General features: G+C 48.0%; 2 protein-coding genes across 6 annotated transcripts in view; one reads left to right on the forward strand and one right to left on the reverse strand.

Moving 5' to 3' along the window:
- MPI (mannose phosphate isomerase) overlaps window positions 1-7,447 on the forward strand; it is a 21,047-nt gene extending 13,600 nt beyond the window's left edge. Inside the window, exon 8 of one of the 2 annotated variants that reach the window (XM_032799848.2) lies at window positions 951-4,332. In XM_032799848.2, the coding sequence (XP_032655739.1) occupies window positions 951-1,169 (219 nt within the window). In that variant the 3' untranslated portion in view covers window positions 1,170-4,332. Of the gene's footprint in view, window positions 1-950; window positions 4,333-7,373 lie in introns of those variants that run through there. The other variant, XM_032799849.2, reaches the window with a different exon arrangement.
- Window positions 4,606-15,349, reverse strand: FAM219B (family with sequence similarity 219 member B). Of its 4 annotated transcripts, XR_004376423.2 has the most exons (7): window positions 15,213-15,304; window positions 12,045-12,147; window positions 11,246-11,336; window positions 9,917-9,994; window positions 9,124-9,172; window positions 7,477-8,207; window positions 4,606-5,462 (listed from the first exon to the last, which is right to left on the reverse strand). XR_004376423.2 is itself a non-coding variant. In XM_032799851.2 (6 exons), exons 1-6 carry the CDS (start codon window positions 15,282-15,284, stop codon window positions 8,049-8,051), a joined length of 549 nt encoding a protein of 182 aa, XP_032655742.1. In that variant the 5' UTR covers window positions 15,285-15,349; the 3' UTR covers window positions 4,606-8,048. The 4 variants fall into 4 exon arrangements, 3 of the variants coding, with proteins under 3 accessions (XP_032655742.1, XP_032655741.1, XP_032655743.1); XM_032799851.2 differs by having other exon boundaries at window positions 4,606-8,204; window positions 15,213-15,349; XM_032799850.2 differs by having other exon boundaries at window positions 4,606-8,207.
- Window positions 15,350-17,045: the final 1,696 nt, after the last annotated feature.

The raw sequence follows: 17,045 nt of genomic DNA on the forward strand, positions 1-17,045 counted from the left end.
ATAACTTAATTGGTTAATATCATAGTAAAAGCATCCTGATTGGTTGTTAACTTAGACTGGCTAATAATTAAATTAGTGTTTTAATATCAAGCCCTGCAAAGAGCCCCAGGAGATATGTGAAAGAGCCACTTGCAGCTCCTGAGTATCACTGGCCTTAGCTAGCTGGCTCTGGGACAGCTGATGGAGTGTGTCTGCCCCGCCTGCCCCCTGAAGCCAGAGTGTCCCATGTCCTCCAGTGAGCTTTGCTTTCTGTGCCTCTGGGTCCTGCTCCATTTCACCCTCCCCTGTTCTGCTGCTGGTACATTTCGTTTCACTTTGAATGCAGAGCTGGGGGAGATATGTGACCCAGGGAAGAGGTGAGCCTGTTATCAGCTCTTCTGCCCGGGCCTGAAAGCTGCAGCCAGAGGGGGAAGCCAAGCCCCAGTCTGAGCAGCGCTAGGATGTGCTAAACAAAGCAAGCATCTCTCTTTGCTCAGTGCTCGGCATGGTGTCAGAGCTAGAATGCCACACAGAGCTGAGATCTGGGGGTGTTTAGCCAGGCCTCATGTTTGCAGTTGAGGGAGGTGATGTAAGGCAGCACTGCTGTTGGGTTTTCCCTCTTCCTGCTGTGTTCTACCATTCACTTGTCTCCCTCCCTCTCCTGGTGCTGTCTCAGCTGCACAGGCATTGTTGCACAATCATTGGCTGCTCACCTCTCAACAGGGTGGTGGTGAAGGAGCTAGAGACTGACTCCCAACACCTGGAGTTTGGCCGCTCTGAGTCATGCTGTGATCTCCCAGGTTTCATGGGGCTTGGGCTGCTGTGAGCAGAGGCAGGCTCCAGAGTTAAGTCGCTGTGCCATGGGTCGTCTGAGATATGAATGCAAGTGCCTCCTGCGTCCTTGAGGAGGCAGAAACTTGGATAGGAATTTGAGCCAGACTTTGTTTCCATGGCAAATGTTTCCTTTGCAGATTCCCTCCTCTATTAAGCTGTACCTCATCTCAGCCATCGACTCTGCCAGTATCCTGCTGGTGATCCAGGGCACGGCCGTGGGCACCTCCACCGCTGCCATTTCTGAAATGACCCTGCGCCGGGGCTCAGTGCTCTTCATCTCTGCCAATGAGAGCGTCTCCCTGCACCTGTCCTCCCTAGATGGAATGCTGCTTTTCCGAGCCTGCTGCCTCCTCTAGCCTGGGACACTTGGCACCTACCCTGCTGTGACTCCACTTAGAATAGATAGAAACTGGCCTGTGCAAACTAGACTTGCACGTGATGGGTTAACCTGAAATTTGCCCACACACCATTGTGTCCAAACCTAAAGCAGCAGGGTCCCAATCTGTAGAAGCAGCAACTCCAACTCCCATCCCCTGCCTTGCCTTTCTTCAGCTCCCAGCATTAAATGAAGTGCTGGGAGGAAGAGTCCATTACCTTTCCCTCTCCCATTATGTAACACTGTAGAGGCAGCTGCTCTCATATCTGCTCCAAGTGGATACGGAGAGTAGTAGGTGAGTTTCTCTTAACATAGTGCATCCTGTAGTGCCAGCAGAGCATTACCTGCACTGTGATATCTGTCCTTTTGGTCTCAAGTGGGCCATGGAGTTGTAGCTGGAATGGGGGGGGAGGGGGAGGATGTGGCTGGGATTTGTATGGTGGTAAGATAGCTCCGAAAGGGACTCTTACCACAACTGGAAAGCACAGTACTGCAAGGGAACGCTGGTGAGTTCCTGCTCGAGGGATGCTGTGCCCACCTGTCTGGGGGGAACCTATAGAATAAGATTGTTTGGTTGTTGCAGGAAACTCTCAGTGCTTTTTCTCCTAGCTTGTCAATTTCCATCCCTAGTGATGCAGTTTCAAGCCCCGTGAAGGGTTAGCAGTGGACGCAGACTTAGGGTAAGATGGCACTCTTGAGTCATGCTATTAGATGGGAGTAGGATATTCCCCAGCCATAAGCAGATCCCTGTGCTGTGCAGGGGAGAGATGGACCCTTTCAACGGAGTTCATTGGAGCATCTCAAGTGGCCTTGATCATCTTGCTGTCTCTTATGGACACATTGTATTTGAAATAGGTGCTAGGTATAATGGAGAACTTGTGTGGCTCTCACCCCAATCTGTCCAAAGCATTTCCTGCAGCAGCTAGGCTGACAGTTGGGATTGAATCTGGGGCTTGTCCAAGTCTCCTCTCTGCCTGCCACCTGCTAGCATTATTGACTCATTTTCATGAACAGCAAGTGCATCTGTAAACCCCTCAGCCAGCAAACCCTCTCTCCCATATGCCCACTTTACTGAGCCCCCTGATCTTTGGCCTAAAGCCCTAGTCTGGAGATGGGTATTAGACACTCTGCAGCTGCTCTTCCAAAGAAGACGATAGTTATTCCATTGTGTGTATGTGCAAATTAGACACTTCTCCTATGGGTAGAGTGTGGAGGAGAGTCAAGTGGAGTAAGGCTGATAGAGGGCCAGAAGTGACCAAATGTGTTTTTGGCAATTAGAGAAAGGGAGGGTGTGTGCAATCCTGAGCTGTGCTGAATCAGCCAGACTCTTCATTTGTTGCCTTCCTCCGCCACTGACCACAGAATTGCCTTGGGCTTAAACTTGCTATCTTCATAACAACAAAAAGAGAGGAGGCTGGGAGACTCCTCCTCCCCTCCAAATTCTGCCCCAGCAAGGCAAATTCCTTAAAGCAAGACAGCAGAGGGGGTGAACTGTGTAGACTGGTAAGGGTCTATCCTGTCCTGAAGCAGGCATCTCAGACTAGTTGGATGCAGAGGCTGTGGGGGCTAGGAATTAAGAGCAATGGTCAGCATCAGAGCTCCTGAGTTTTCCTGCTGACAATTCTACAGCGAGGCAGAAGCAAGTCACTTAACTTCTGTACCTCCATCCCATACCCTGCAAAATGAGACTGACTGATCTACCTCACGGGGGTGTTGAGGCTGCATGGATGAATGTTTGAAGTGCTTGGAGCTCCTTGGCTGGAATGTGCTATATGAGTAAAGTATTATCCTTGCCCGTCAGGGGGAAACAGCCTTAGCTGTCCCCCTTCCTCTCAGCCAGACTAATCCCCACTAGCTCTGCTGCACTAGAACTGTGTTTAGATTGCTGGACCTAGTTCTGAAGGGGGAAGCTTAAAGGGTGGTTAGTTCAATTTGCTGAATCCAACAGGTTGCTCTTGTTAGATTTCATTTGGTTGTAACTCCCATAGTCACAGGCTAGTGCTATCAGTTATATAGGACCAGGCTTTCTACAGCCCATTACTCTGTCCCAGCAAGACTGTGACACTATCTAAGCCTGGTGCTATTTCAATGTGCCTACAGCTATAGATATTGACTGTTGTGTTATAGTCTAACAGGAGAGGTCATCCCTACAGGGGCAGTTGGCTTAAGCTTGCAGATGACAGTTGCTGGCATTTTTGGTGGGAAGCAACCTGGTTGCAACATTCCACAAGAGAAGAGATGTGCACCTACTCATGGTGCTAATGTTAAGGGTAGTTGAGGCTTGATTTGTTCACATCTTAATGGCAGTCCTAATGTGTAGCCCTTGAACTGTCTTTGGTCCCAGTGTGGTGACTAGGTCAGGCAGCAGCACAGTGACATCAGTATTAAAGAATTCACTTCAGTTTTCCAACCCCAGAATGATCTGCTGGGAACACACAGGCTGCAGCAGCCAGGCTCATAGGGTAAGACACTTCCATGGGTGGAGTTAATCCTTGTTCTTTCACCTGCCTGTTGCTCATTTCAATCTTTTAACCATGGAGACTCAGCCAGGGCTCTGTTCCTCTTCAGTTCCTTGTTCTGTGGAGAGCGGGGGGTTCATCTGTCACTGAACCTAGATTAATCTGATACGTACTTCCTCAGGACTTAGTCAGAATTACACAGCATCAGACTCCACTCCAGTGGAATAATCCCCTCTTTGTTTGGCTTTAAAGAAAAACTCCTAATTTGACGTAATATTTTAGGCAATTCCTGTGTTGAGAGGGGAGCACAGTGTTTGTTGTACAATGAACCTGAGCTCTTAACTGGATTCATTCTGGAAGGATTGAATAGGCTCTGCAGGGGTGGGGAAGGAAAGCTGCAGCAAGAACTGAACCCAAGGAGGAACCAGCCTTAGGCATATAACCTGTATTTATGAACCAGTGATGAGTGAGACTTTTCTTCCCACACACGTGGCTGTGCTGGTTTGACTTGTGCACCATATGCTGCTCTCCCAAGAGCTATAAATTCATTTAGCAGGGTGGTACGGCTGGGGTAGCAGTGACAAAGAACCTTGTAGCATGGTATGTATGTTAATAGCTAAGGTATATTCATGGACTGGAATTTTGTAACAAAGAGGAATAAATAAAGAGTCACTGCAGAAGACAGTCCTGGGCACTGTCTGCACTTCATTTCAAAAGGGGTATTAGGAAGATAACCAAAATGTGCCTGTGACCCTGCAGGGGAGGAGGGTATTCCCTCACCCAGGATCAAAGCTCTGAGCAGTCCCCGACCCACTCCTTGCTTAGGCCAGTCACAAATAGCTTCCAGGAGACCTAAGCCTCGCTGAATTCTGCCAGTTCTCTAAAGTCAACCAGCAACTCTTTCAGTTGCACCAAGCAGCATGTGTGATTGCTCCCAACTACGGCAAAACACACCGCTTGTGTAACACACGATCAAGTTTATTATAAACAAAACTTCCCTTGAGCAGGAATGTATAAAACTTTGTCGTAGTTCTCTGTAGCAATACTTAAGACGTTAGATTTCTTTAGAAGCTGGTTGTCCTCTGCATATCACAGCGAGACTGATTTAAGGCAGCTTTTTAACTTCATGTCAGAGACACCCCCCCCCCCACCCTCCTTGTCTTCTGTCATTGCCCCAAACCCCCCCACACAATGATCTGCTCACTACTTAACCTAGAGGTTCTGGACTAAAACCTACATAGCCACAACGCTCTTGTATTGTCTTGGTAGTTGAACAAGCACCATTAAAGAACATTAGACTAGAACAGAGATTAACTTTTAGCTAAAACAGCTCCCTGCAATTGACTGGGAGAGTATTTTCCACAGCAACAGGATCTGAAACAAAGGCCCTGAGATTTAGCAGGAAAGGGTACAGCATCATATTCCAACTCCCTGTTTTAACAAGTGAAAGGCAAGTAGGAAGTTAAGCACAGAACCAAGCAGCCAAACCTTTTGGGCCACTACTAATGTGAGTGCACCGGTGCTGGTGGGGAAGTAAACCCTCCATAACCTTTTCACTGCTGTCCACCAGACATGGACTTGGGTGCAACATATAGCCCTAAGTAAGGCAGCACACTTGGTGTGGCCCACAGATTTAGAGGTGCCGTGAAATCCAAGCTCATTTATTCAGCTGTTGGGATCAGGAAAGTGCCACTGAAAGCAGCCAGAGTCAGCCAACTTCTAGGCCCAGCCCATACAGGTACTTACAGAACAACCCTCTCCTCGAGGAGATGTCAACGGAATGGGCTCAAGTGCACTGGTCTGGGACCATCCAGCTGAAAAAAGGTCACAAGGGGAGGGAACTCAACACACTTCACAAATAAATTAAATCAGCTTCAGCCAGCAGAGAGAGGAGCCTCAACAGTTGGTGACGTGCCATCCCAGATTTTAGCATCAAGACTTCCTGTCCTTGAGACCCCTATTACATCCAGGAGTAATTCTGGCATCCAAGCCAGCATCCCCTCTAGGCTGCAGCATTAGTGTCAGACTATGCTCAGTCCCCAGGATATACATAATGACCAAAAGGCAACAGTAACTTGGAAATTGCTCCCTCCTCTGGCCATGACACCATATTCTGGACAAGAATGCTCAATCACTGCACACAGCTGAATACTAATGAAGACACAGTGTAAAGGACAGGGCTAGGACAGCGGTGGTACAGAGACTACACTCCAGAGCTCAAAACCTCACTGCCAGTCAGTGAACATCTGACTAGCAGAAAAAAATAAACATCTAAATATCAACCAAACAGCCCTTCAAGTGTTTCCATACCATCATAATCGCTACATAAAACAATCTACTACTAAGAATTACTGTTCGTGTGCACAGTAAGTCAATGGCAGGGAAGTCACAGTTTTGGTTGCTATTCCTGTTCTGGAGGGCAAAGAATTAACAATGGAATTTAAACTAACTAACGCTGAGGATTGTGGGAGGAGGCTCAGAATCCTCAAGCTACTTTGATGCAGGTTTTTTTGTTTGTTTGTTTGTTTTTTAAAAGAAACTTCCTTCATTTTTAGGGTAAAGACCAAATCCATCTTTATGAATTTTGTCCTTTTAGAGGAAGTCAGTTCATTGTATCATAATGCTTTAAGAGATCACATCAGCACAATAGATATATTTCAGGACTGTCCAAAGCCCACCATATTTGGGATTGGGTCACCAAAAAAAAAAAAAAAAAAAACCCCACAAAACATGACAGGAAGCAATCCTGACAGTATGCCATGATGCAGAGATTCACAGTCGACAGCATGAGTAAGAGCAGCACAAGACTCAGCCTGATTTTGTATTTTTGTAACTTAAAAGTTATCAGCCAAATTCACACAAACTTCTCACTCCTAAGTTCAGACCTTCCATGGCAGAGTAAACCCAGAGTAAAACTACTATGACCTAGTCAGAAGCCCCTAAAACCCACTAATAAACAGAAATTGACATGTCCTACAAGAGATGTTAGCAGGGTTTCTATATAATATGGTGTGCCAGTGGTCCAGTCAGACAACTAGAAGCCAGTCACCTGATTAATCACATCAGATGCATGGAATGTAGAGTGCTCTCAGTAGGCAACATGGCAATCTTTAGCAAACAGCCTCTCAAATAAAGGAGCTCAAGACCCTGCCCACACCTGCCTTGACCCTCATCACCACACCCAGTCACTTCACAGTGCCTGCCCTGGTATTCAAAAGGAGCAGCAAGCTTTGGTTTTGATCACTATGTATAGATTTAGTTCAAAGCAAACCCAGAGCAATTATAGATGCCATTACATCCATTAATCTAACTAGACACTTATCAGGCAGCCCTCCTCCTTCATTAACCTCTGCTGTTTCCCAGAGGAATTCCATCTCAGCTAGCCTACCTCAACCTCTCTGTCCCAGAGGGGCCCTGCAGACTTCAAGCCAGGACTTGTGAATACACCAAAGAAAAATAAATAAATAAATAAATAAATGCAGACAGTTTGTTAGGTCACCTCCACAGAAGTGGAGATTAAAGGCCAGGGCCTGAAGTTGCTTATGAGATACACTCAGAAACTGTAGTGCTGCAGCTGTAATGGTACCATCCAGGATCTCTAACCACCTTGAAAGCCCCATGACAAAGGTTTTGTTGTGGTGGTGGGTTTTTTTAAAAAAAATAAAAACAACCAGTTAATGAGATGAACCCCAAAGAATGAAAGCAAATCCTTTGAAATCCCACAGGATTAACAAAACGTGTGAGCAGACTGGATCAGAGTATTCAAGAGCCTTTCAAGTAGCTTGTTTCAACACTGGGGAAATAGAAGTTCCTTTCTTCTCTGCTTACCTGCTAGATCCTGAGTTCAGAGTCTGTAAGGATGTGGCAACCACCCAAGGCAGCACCAGATCCCGAACCTCAGCCTTGGCACAAGAGGAAAAGGAATGACTGTTTGCAGACTCAAGTGCCTTCATTTGCATTTCTCTAGCTTGTTAGGTTACTGACTTGAGACCTTTGCTGTTCACCTTTACAAACAGCTTTGGAGTTCTCCTGTAAGAGTGAGAGTACGCACATGTTCTCTCTTCTCCCTCCTCCCCCAGCCAGCATGAAGCATCTTTCCACACTCCAACACTTTCCACGTTCAGGCAACCTGAACAGCTACACATAACAGCTATATATTATATCACTATATGTAACAAAAAGTAGCTTTGGGATAATCAACTGTTGCTGCTCAACTTGAGCAGGTGCCAATAACTGCAGCAGTGGCAGCGTCCAGTTCTTCAGTCACTGAGCCCATTTCAGTTTCTGCCAGTGTTCAATGCTGAATGTAGTTGCCTCTATCAGGCATACTAATGTACTAAGAAACACGGTAGAAAGTGCTGGCCCTTGACTTGTAGTGTGCAGCCCCGGATGAGCAGTGCCTACTGGATTGTGCAGGAGAGAGACTCCCCGAAGCAACAGGGACAAGGTGAGGAGGCAACAGGTTTTGGGGGAATGAGATCTAGGTCCTCATCGTCCGGGATCTCATCTAGGTGGTACCCGTCCTGCAGAAGCTGACGGCTTAGATCCTGGTTCACCTGCTGAGTGGGCGACAGAAGAGATAAGAACTCCTGAAGCATGTCAGTCAGTTGGGAACACTAAAGCCCTCCACTGCTTCACCTCCAATGAAAAGATGTTCCCTGTACTATGTGATGTCTATCATACCCTCTCCTGGTTGGGGTTGTAGTGTGCAAGTTAATTTCACTTGCATTTTTATTACACACACCCCCCTCAGGAGCCAAGCAATCAAGATGGTCCGGTTAGAGGGCTGAGAGGGTTGATCTAAACTGAAAGGAACTTTCAAAACTAAGATCAAGTCTAAGCAAAAAATAAAATAAAATACTGATTTAAACTCGAAGAGTCCCAAGTGTCCTGCATTGCCCCTGATCCCCAGCTCCCAGCCAGCAGCTTTCCACAGAGGAAGCAACACCAGCTGAGCAGAGAAGGTGCACACTGGAGGAAAGAGCTTTAATTCTTGGACTGCAGACACTGATGAACACTACACAGATCGGTGTTAGGGTTGCCACTCAAAGTCCTTTACAAAGTTAAGCCTGGGACAAACTGCTTCAGGGTCTGGAAAGAGACAGGGTTTACATACTTGAATAGGAAAGGGATAGGAATTTTTAGCAGTATCAAATAAAACTGGTTGATTTGTTTTGGGGTTGAGGGAGGAGAACTAAGCATCCTTTGCAGCGTTGGACACCAGAATAGCATTATGCTATGGCAGGGGAATGGGAAATTTGAAACTAGCCAGTCTAGTTAACTGTCCAAGCTCAGTGAAGTCCACAAACAGCTTTAAGGAGTAAAGTAAATTACCCTCCACATACTGAACTCTTTGCCATCAAGTACATGGCAACTGGACAAAGGGGATCATTAGGGGTGGGGCAGAATGAGAATGGATCCATGTGAATCATATGGGGGTGTGAGATACAATAAAACAAAACACTCTGGACTTGCCTCTGCAGAGGAGTAACCGGAGGAACATCTTGACTCCAGCTCCCCATCACTAAGAGAAGAATGCAACAGTCAGGTAATCAAGAGAATGTGTGAAGCGCATCCACTGCTGCATCAGCTCTCAGTCAGTGGGGTGTGCATGGAGTCTGGTAGAGCATAGGACCTCCTTCCCTGCCCAGCAAGCAGATAAGGGTATCTTTGAAGTGAAGGAGTGGAGAATGGCTCTTTACATTTGCACTGCTAATGAGTGTTTCAGCAGGACTATGCTGACACTGAGGTCCCTGCTGAAACACTCATTAGCAGTGCAAATGTAAAGAAGGTCCTGCATCACCCTCTCCCGCAGGTGCCCACATGAGCCTAGATTACGGGTCAGCAAGGCATCAGTCCCACAAATATAGGAATATAATTTGCAACTCGGGTGTTTTTTCACACCCCTAAGCGCAAAAGTTGCAGCACTGTAAAGTGCCAGTGTAGCCATACCCTCAGGCTGTTAACAAGTCCAACTCCCTTGGGGTTGTACTGCTGGAGGCAAGCAGATCAATCACAAAGGTGGGAAGTCAGCCACTTCCCTTTACTTTACAGCCCCAGGTCAGCTCCCTTAACGTAAGTGGACGTCTCTCCCTTCAAAAAGGAATCTCCATATAAATAGAGGCTAGCATAGCTTAGTCAGTTAGTAACTTGTGTCTTGAACAAAGTGGTGCTATGCAGGAGCTCAGATCCACCAAGCGGGCACCACTCAGTACCAGAGTACACCTACCTCAAAGCACCAAGTCACTGTCACACACAAAGCTCTCACCTGTCTGAATCAAGGGACACCAGGTTCTCATCCGCTGTCTGGCTGAGAGCAGCATAGCCCTTGTTAAACTTCAGTGACCTGGAGAGAGGTGCACAAATGAGCCTGCAACAGACATCTAGATGGGGAAGTGTGATCACAGATCTGACTGTCTGCCAGGCTAAGAACACAGGACAGGAGGTACACTAGAGTGGACACTAGAGATGTCCTCTCTCACTTTGCTGCCTAGGTCAGGGGTAGTCAGTAGTTGGATCACAAGCCAAATCTGGACCACCGGATGCTTTTGAACAGACCCCGAAATATTTTTATTTACTTATTATCATTATTTTCTTCTCTGGAGTCTGGACCTTGACCAAGAAATTTGGACCTTGACAAAAAATAATTGACTAACCATGGCCTAAGGATTGCTAATCTCAAGAAGACAGACTCACAGCCACTATGGGCCATAGCAGCTAGAAATTAACTCCCTCTCCAATTCCACGTGCTGCAATAAATTTAGCTGATTAATTCCTCAAAGCCAGACTATTGCCCGGACTGAGAGGAGAAATACGTATCTTGTTAAAAGGATTTAATGTTTGTGAATGTGCTGGACTGACAGCTCTATGGCAGCATTTCCCAACTGTTGGCAATTCCTCATTCAAAGTCAATAATTTTCATGGCCTGCTTTTTCACTCTTCCTTTTACAATACATGTATCAATGCTAACAATTAGAAGCCTATATAATTTGTGTGTTGTTTTTTAAGAGGCTAACAGGAAGAATAAGGGTGCGCAGGGAGTGAGGGAAGTGACATTTTCTTTGCCTAAGATTGTAATCAAGTTTTCAGCTGATGGATTTTTGTGATCCCATGGGGATTGCAACCCACCAGTTGAGTTGTTCTAGAGAGTGATGTCCTCTGTTTAGCCACAGAACAGTTACATCATAGGCAGTAGCATCACAAGCTTCCTTATGCTGCCCCTTGCCAATGAGCCTCATGCCTGACCAGGAGGGACCACCTCTAGGAGCATGAAGGCAGTTCAGGCAGTCATTTGCCTCTTAGCTGAGGCTGTCAACAAGGGGGTGGGGAGAGGAAGGGATGGGGCAGCACACAATTAGTGTGAACGGTGATCACTGGTTTGGGATGTGAATACACACACTGGGAACTGACTGGAGACACTAACTCATTTCACATATACTGCTCACCTATCAGTCATTACACACCTGAGCTGAATTAGAACAAGTGACCTAGAGGTCAAAGGCCCAATATCCTGCTCCTAATCCTCTGAGCTACCCAGTCTCTCAAATACATATTTGAAAATACAGCTTGTCAACAGTGAAAAGAAATGGGCTCAAACCTCTTTGCTGCTGGCTTTGGTTGCTGTTGAACAGTTGCCCCCAGGATGCCTTTCCTCCGCAGCACCGCCTTCGCCATTTCTCGATGCTTCTCTGAAACCCAAACAAGGATACTTACAACCCTGAACCCAACTGACCCATACTCCTGGGGCAAGTTGTCATAAGTCATCGCTAACAAGAGTGCAGCTGCTTTACCATGCCTTTCACATGCAGTATATGGTACAGAAACTCAATTCCAACATGTCAATTCCTATCACGTTGATTGAAAGAGGCAGTTGATTTTGTTATCCATGTGGTCAGCCGCACACTGCGGTGTCTTCCATTTGTTTAATTTAAAAGCCCCGTTTCCCCTGCCAGTCACACATGCTTTGCTGCTGAACAATATTAAAACACATGACTTGCTGACTAATGCCAACATTAGAGGCATCAACTGCCATTAATCTACATGTTGCCCTCAAAAAGATCCCCCACCTCTACAAAAGCGTGTTGAAACAGATTTGCCTTCAGGGCTTAATAGAAGGCCTGAGAAAACATCAGACCGGGGTGGGTGAGTGGTGGTGAAGCAAGTTCCAGAGTCAAGAGCCCTCCACCAAGCATTCCCTATCTCCAGTCCCCACTAAACCTGGATTAATTTTCAGTTCAACTCATTTCACACAGACGGTACAATTTACAGTCACTACTGACCTGGGCTGAGTTGGAGCATTTCACCTCCAGGTTAATGGTTCACTACCCTCCTCTGACCCTCAGATGGGAACTTGCTAGGGAGATGGGGACTCTATGGCAGCCCAGGCCATTACTTACGCAGTTTGGCATGAATGGAGGAAGCTTTGGTCATGATATATGGGCCCCTTTTTTCCATTGCATCACTCTCCCTGTTTGTTCTCTTGTTCTCCATCTGGGCCTGCTGGAGAGAAAACAAGCAAGGGCAGAGTAGGTCAGCCAGCATCACTAATATACAAGGACAGACAGATGCTGTTCAAGGTGTCTGCAGTTACCTTCAGTATTTCTAGGGAACCCATTGCTATAACAACATACTCAACGACAACAGCAACCTCTTGCCATAGCAATTCAACACAGCTGAAAGGGGGAAACCTTACTCTCTTTCAGGCCCTGTGCCTGCTATGAAACTGGAAAGATGGGAGAAGTGTGGAACAGAAAGAAAGATGGTCCATCAATACATGAGATTTTTGGGAGGGGACTGGAGATGTTAAATTAAAGACAACTCGTACGGCTGTGATAATGAGCTTCCTTGTAAATCTGTCTTCAACAAAAAATATCGAAAAAGGGATCTCACAATTGCAGTGCAGACAACCCAACCATTCAAAAATCATGAGATTTTTTAAATCTCATGATTTTTAAAGCCAATTTGGGGTTTTTTAGTCTTTTCAAGCTTATCCTCACCTTGATAAGAAAGCTAAGCTCATAGAACATATACAAAGCAAAGGTGAGATTCTCATGTAATCATATAACTCCAAGACCAGGGCCTTAAGGAAAAACACCAAATATTGTGATTTGTGTGACAAAAATCATAAGAGTTCGCAACAAAAAGAAAACTTTGCAAAAATAACTTAATAAAAAGCAACTAGAGAAATACTTGGAAAATGTGACACATATAAATCAGACAATCCAGATGATGCATATCCTAGCATATTAAAGGACCCAGTAGAGCCATTCTTATGAACTGACTAATGCAGGGGTTCTCAACCTTTTTCTCTTTGAGGCCCCCCTCGACAGAAACTCCAAGGCCCAGTGCGGGCAGAGGGAACTCAGGGCAGGGGCCTTGGGCATAGGTGTAGTTTGACTTCTATTTTGGGTGAGCAGGGGCCAGAAAGGATCAAGCCACCTCCACATGGTGGGGTCCAGGGAGGTAACACCACCTCCACTCCCTGACTCACCTCAGCAGGCTACCCAGCCTGTCTAGGTTTGGGAGGTGGGGAGGAGCATACAACCCAAAAATTACAACTCAAAAGTGGAGGGCTTAGGTCAAAAAGTTTAAAATAGCTTAGGGTGCAGGGAGGACCAATCCCTAGACAGATTTTTGCCCCAGATCCCTACATGGCCCCCTCAAGGATTGAACTCACAACAGTGGGTTTAGCAAACCAATGCTCAAACCACTAAGCTACCCCACAGCTATGGGCTGTGTGCAAACAAGAGGTAGCTGGGGCTATGTGAACACAGAGGGTAGCTGTGGGTGCAGGGAGGCAGGTGGCTAGGGGCTGTGTGCGGGCAAGAGGGTAGCTCAGGGTGTACAGAGAGGGGTATTAGGGGCTATATACTGGGAGGACTCCCCGGCAGTCCTTGTTCCCGGAGGAGTCTGCCAGCTACAGAGTCAGGTCTTCCTATCCAGTGAACTCTTACTGGTTGCCTCTGTGGGAGCAAAGGGGGCTTGGAGCTGAGGAGCAGCTTCAACCCAGGGCATCAGCAGGAGAGCAGGGAAGGCTGCCACTGCCTGCTCCATGGCATCAGCCAGAGCAGCAGCTGCCCCCCCACTGCCTAGCTCTGGCTTCCCACCTCTGACTTGACCAAGAGAGAAGATGGTGTGGAGATGTGGAGCTGCCTGTGGGACTGCCATGCTCTTGCGCTGCAGTTCTTTTTAAGGGGAAATGCCCTCCATGTCCCCCAACTCTGCCCATGGGCTCAGGGCTTTTGCCTCACAGGGAGTACCAGGGCTCGGGGTTCTGGGATTCAGCACCACACCTCCTGGCTTCAGCCCCACAAGGGGTGTTGGGAATCAGGGCTTCAGCCCTACACCTCCCAGATTCAGCCCTGCAGGGGGCACCAGGAACTGGGGTTTCAGCCCCACAGGGGGCACCAGGAATCGGGGCTTCAGCCCCACACCTCCCAGCTTCAGTCCTGTGGGGGGCACCGGGAATCAGGACATTAGCTCCATACCTCCCAGCTTCAGCCTGCCGGAGATGCCATGAATAGGGCTTCAGCCCCACGCCTCCCAGGTTCGGACCCACAGGGGGCACCGGGATCAGGGCTTCAGTCCTGCAAGGGGCACCTGGAATTGGGGCTTCAGCCTGGGGCCCCACAGCCCCTTGAAAGGGCTCACCGATCCCCAGGGGACCACAGACCCAAGGTTGAGAACTGCTGGACTAATGAATAAAAACATACAGTAACTATGAGTTTTGGCAGGGAGATAACACTAATTCTTGATACAACTGTGGTTTTTGATACTAGCTCTGCAAGCACACACGTGAATACCTTTATGCATGTGAACAGGCTTGGGATAAACTGATTTTTTAAAATAAATTTTGATGGCTAATATAGTTATTTTAAAGCATTCCCCTCCCCCCATTTTCCGTCTGTTTAAATTTTCACCATTGTTGGAAGTTACTGGGGGGAGGTCACACAATTATTACTTAATGACAGTAGAGAATGAGATATAAAGCTTTAATTTTTTTAACAAAAAACATACAACGTAAATATTCTTAAACCAAGCTCGTGTTCTGGAGCAGTGTTTTCCCTACTTTGCCTATGGGTAAGTTTCGCTATTATTGACTGAAGTATTTGTAAGGGAATCTCACGTTTACGGACAAAAGTCTAATCTCTCTAGGCCTACGCAGAGACGGAGCCCGCTGAGTTGCTGGCACTAGCGACAGCACAAATAAGGCCCTGCAACGAGCCAGTCTCTCCATTAGCGCCCTAGCAGCCACGTTCGATCGGGAGAAGCCGAATATCCCGGGGCGGGCAGACACCCCGACACGGGGACTTGGCGGGATCAGACGCGCTGGCCGAGCCGGACGAACCCTGCTCCCAAGGGTAGACACGAGTCCGTGACGCCCACAAGGGACCCACGCGGCTGCCTGTGCGCGGGCCCGGCTCTGCTCGCAGCCTCGGCGCCTCGGGTCAGCGAGGGGAGGAAAGCGGGGCCGCCCCGCGCGGTCGGTAAGGGCGGTGGCAGGGGAGCCCCCGGGCGGACACTTCCCTCAGACCCCGCTCCCGCCCAGGGGCGCGGCTCCTCACCATCCCGGCGCTGGCTCCTGGCTGGGTCCCGGGAGGCCGGCTCGCACCACCGCCCCCATCCCCCGTCGCCATGGCGGTCGCTAGCGGAGCCCCACCCCCTCATTTGCGTACTGAGGATCATGAATAATTAACCAGCCGCCGTCTCACCTGATCGTCCTTGACGTACGGAACCGAAAGCGAGGCGGCCCATTCGATAGCATGGAGGAGTCCCGCCCCCGCCCCCTAAACCAATGTCTATTGGCTGCTGTGGGACAAACGAGCCAATCCCAGATGATCAACCTCTTTCACCAGGAAATAGAGAGGCAACGGCCTCATCACCCCTTCTGGAAAGGCAGGGGAGCAGGAGGGAAGATTTCCAGACGATCTTCCTGGTGCTGCTGTCTCTGGTGTGTCTCCCATGCCTTTCCCGGGCTGCGACATGTGCGTTCCTCCTACGAGGCAGCAGGTGGCGCTGCAGGCCCTGGCTGTGGCTGGCTCCCCCCGCCTCGGGGCTGCACGTGGGGCAGGTGAGGAGGGGCCAGGTAGTTCGCACACGGGGGCGCTACAGGTTGGCTCCTGGCTGCTGCTTGAGGAGCATCTAACGCACCCAGGGACTGTTGAGGGCGGGCCACCAGTGGGGTGCCCACCTGTGTGTGTGTGGGGAGGGCATTCAGCGCGAGGAGCTGCCTGACCCCTTACTGTGTGTGTGTGTGGGGGGGGGGTTAACGGCGTCAGGGTTCAAGTGGTGGAGGCACCGCAGAGAAGGACCAGCAGCCGGTGAACTGCCAGGCTCCTCGCCTCTCAGCTTTTCCTGTCCTGTGCTGCTCTTCACTCCTTATCCAGTTGCCAGTGAGGGCAGGCTGGGACTTGAATTTCTAATGTAAACAACATGCAGAAAAGGTTCTTCTCCATAGATGATAAAGTAGCACCAAAAAAAGAACGGAGGGGTCTTTTCATGGTTTCAGAGCCCCATTACACTGCTCCATCCATCTCTACTGAGACAACGCTCTCCTGGGGTATAGATACAATTCATCCTCCTTTTTTTGCTCCTTTCTAGCCTTGTCTCAGAACCCCTCAACACTTACATAGAGTAGAAGGCACTGTATCCATTCTGCCTTGCTCTCAGCATAGTACAAATTTTGAACTAGATAGCCTGCTGTCCTGCAGAAATGGGCTTCTTTAAGGAATATAGAAATATATTATGATTCCCGCTGGCTGCCCAAGTTTCCAGAAAGGTGGGGGAAGGAGAGAGGATGGTTGGTTGACTAGAAAAGGGCAGAGCTGCAGAAAGCCTACTGAAATCTCAGGTAGCATAGAAAACAAACCATCATGTCCAAAAGGATTGTTACTGCCCCATTGGATAGCAATATTGCATAAATATTTACACAGAGGGCAATTAAGGTCCAGCTACTTAAGGAAGCAACAGATGCTTCAACCCATGAATGTATCATAAAAAGTTTGAGCTGTATTTGAAGAAAGAGACATGATAGGCTAAACAGGCTGGATAAAAATGTCAAGGGATCATGTGACCTCATTTGTCTTCTCTAGGAAACCTTCTGGTTGTTAGCTGACAATGCTGATTTTGACTAGAGGGGGGTCTCCCCCCATCCTTCATGTCATGTTGGTAGTTCATTAGATTTCTGCAGTAATGGAAGGAAACAGTAATATAAGCATTTTCATATTTTCTTTGCTGTGAAAACTGCCATAAACAGACTGAAATGCATTTGTGTCTGGCCGCTAAAAGGGTGGATTTTTATTTAACTAGCCCATGGCTCTATTTCACAAAAAGTGGTGCTGAATGTTCGGATTATCCAGGGGGCTGCGGATAGTTAAACTTCATAGCAGCAAGCAGAT

Source organism: Chelonoidis abingdonii, chromosome 9, assembly GCF_003597395.2.
Source record: "Chelonoidis abingdonii isolate Lonesome George chromosome 9, CheloAbing_2.0, whole genome shotgun sequence".
NCBI lineage: Eukaryota > Metazoa > Chordata > Testudines > Testudinidae > Chelonoidis > Chelonoidis abingdonii.

Bases quoted from the DNA above. Each gene is read 5' to 3' on its own strand.
- FAM219B (XM_032799850.2), bottom strand. From the start codon at position 15,284: ATGGCGACGGGGGATGGGGGCGGTGGTGCGAGCCGGCCTCCCGGGACC. The intron at 11,337-12,044 runs GTAAGTAATGGC...TTTGGGTTTCAG, and splicing joins CTCCATTCATGCCAAACTGC to AGAAGCATCGAGAAATGGCG. The intron at 9,995-11,245 runs GTTTGAGCCCAT...ACCTCTCTCCAG, and splicing joins CCAAAGCCAGCAGCAAAGAG to GTCACTGAAGTTTAACAAGG.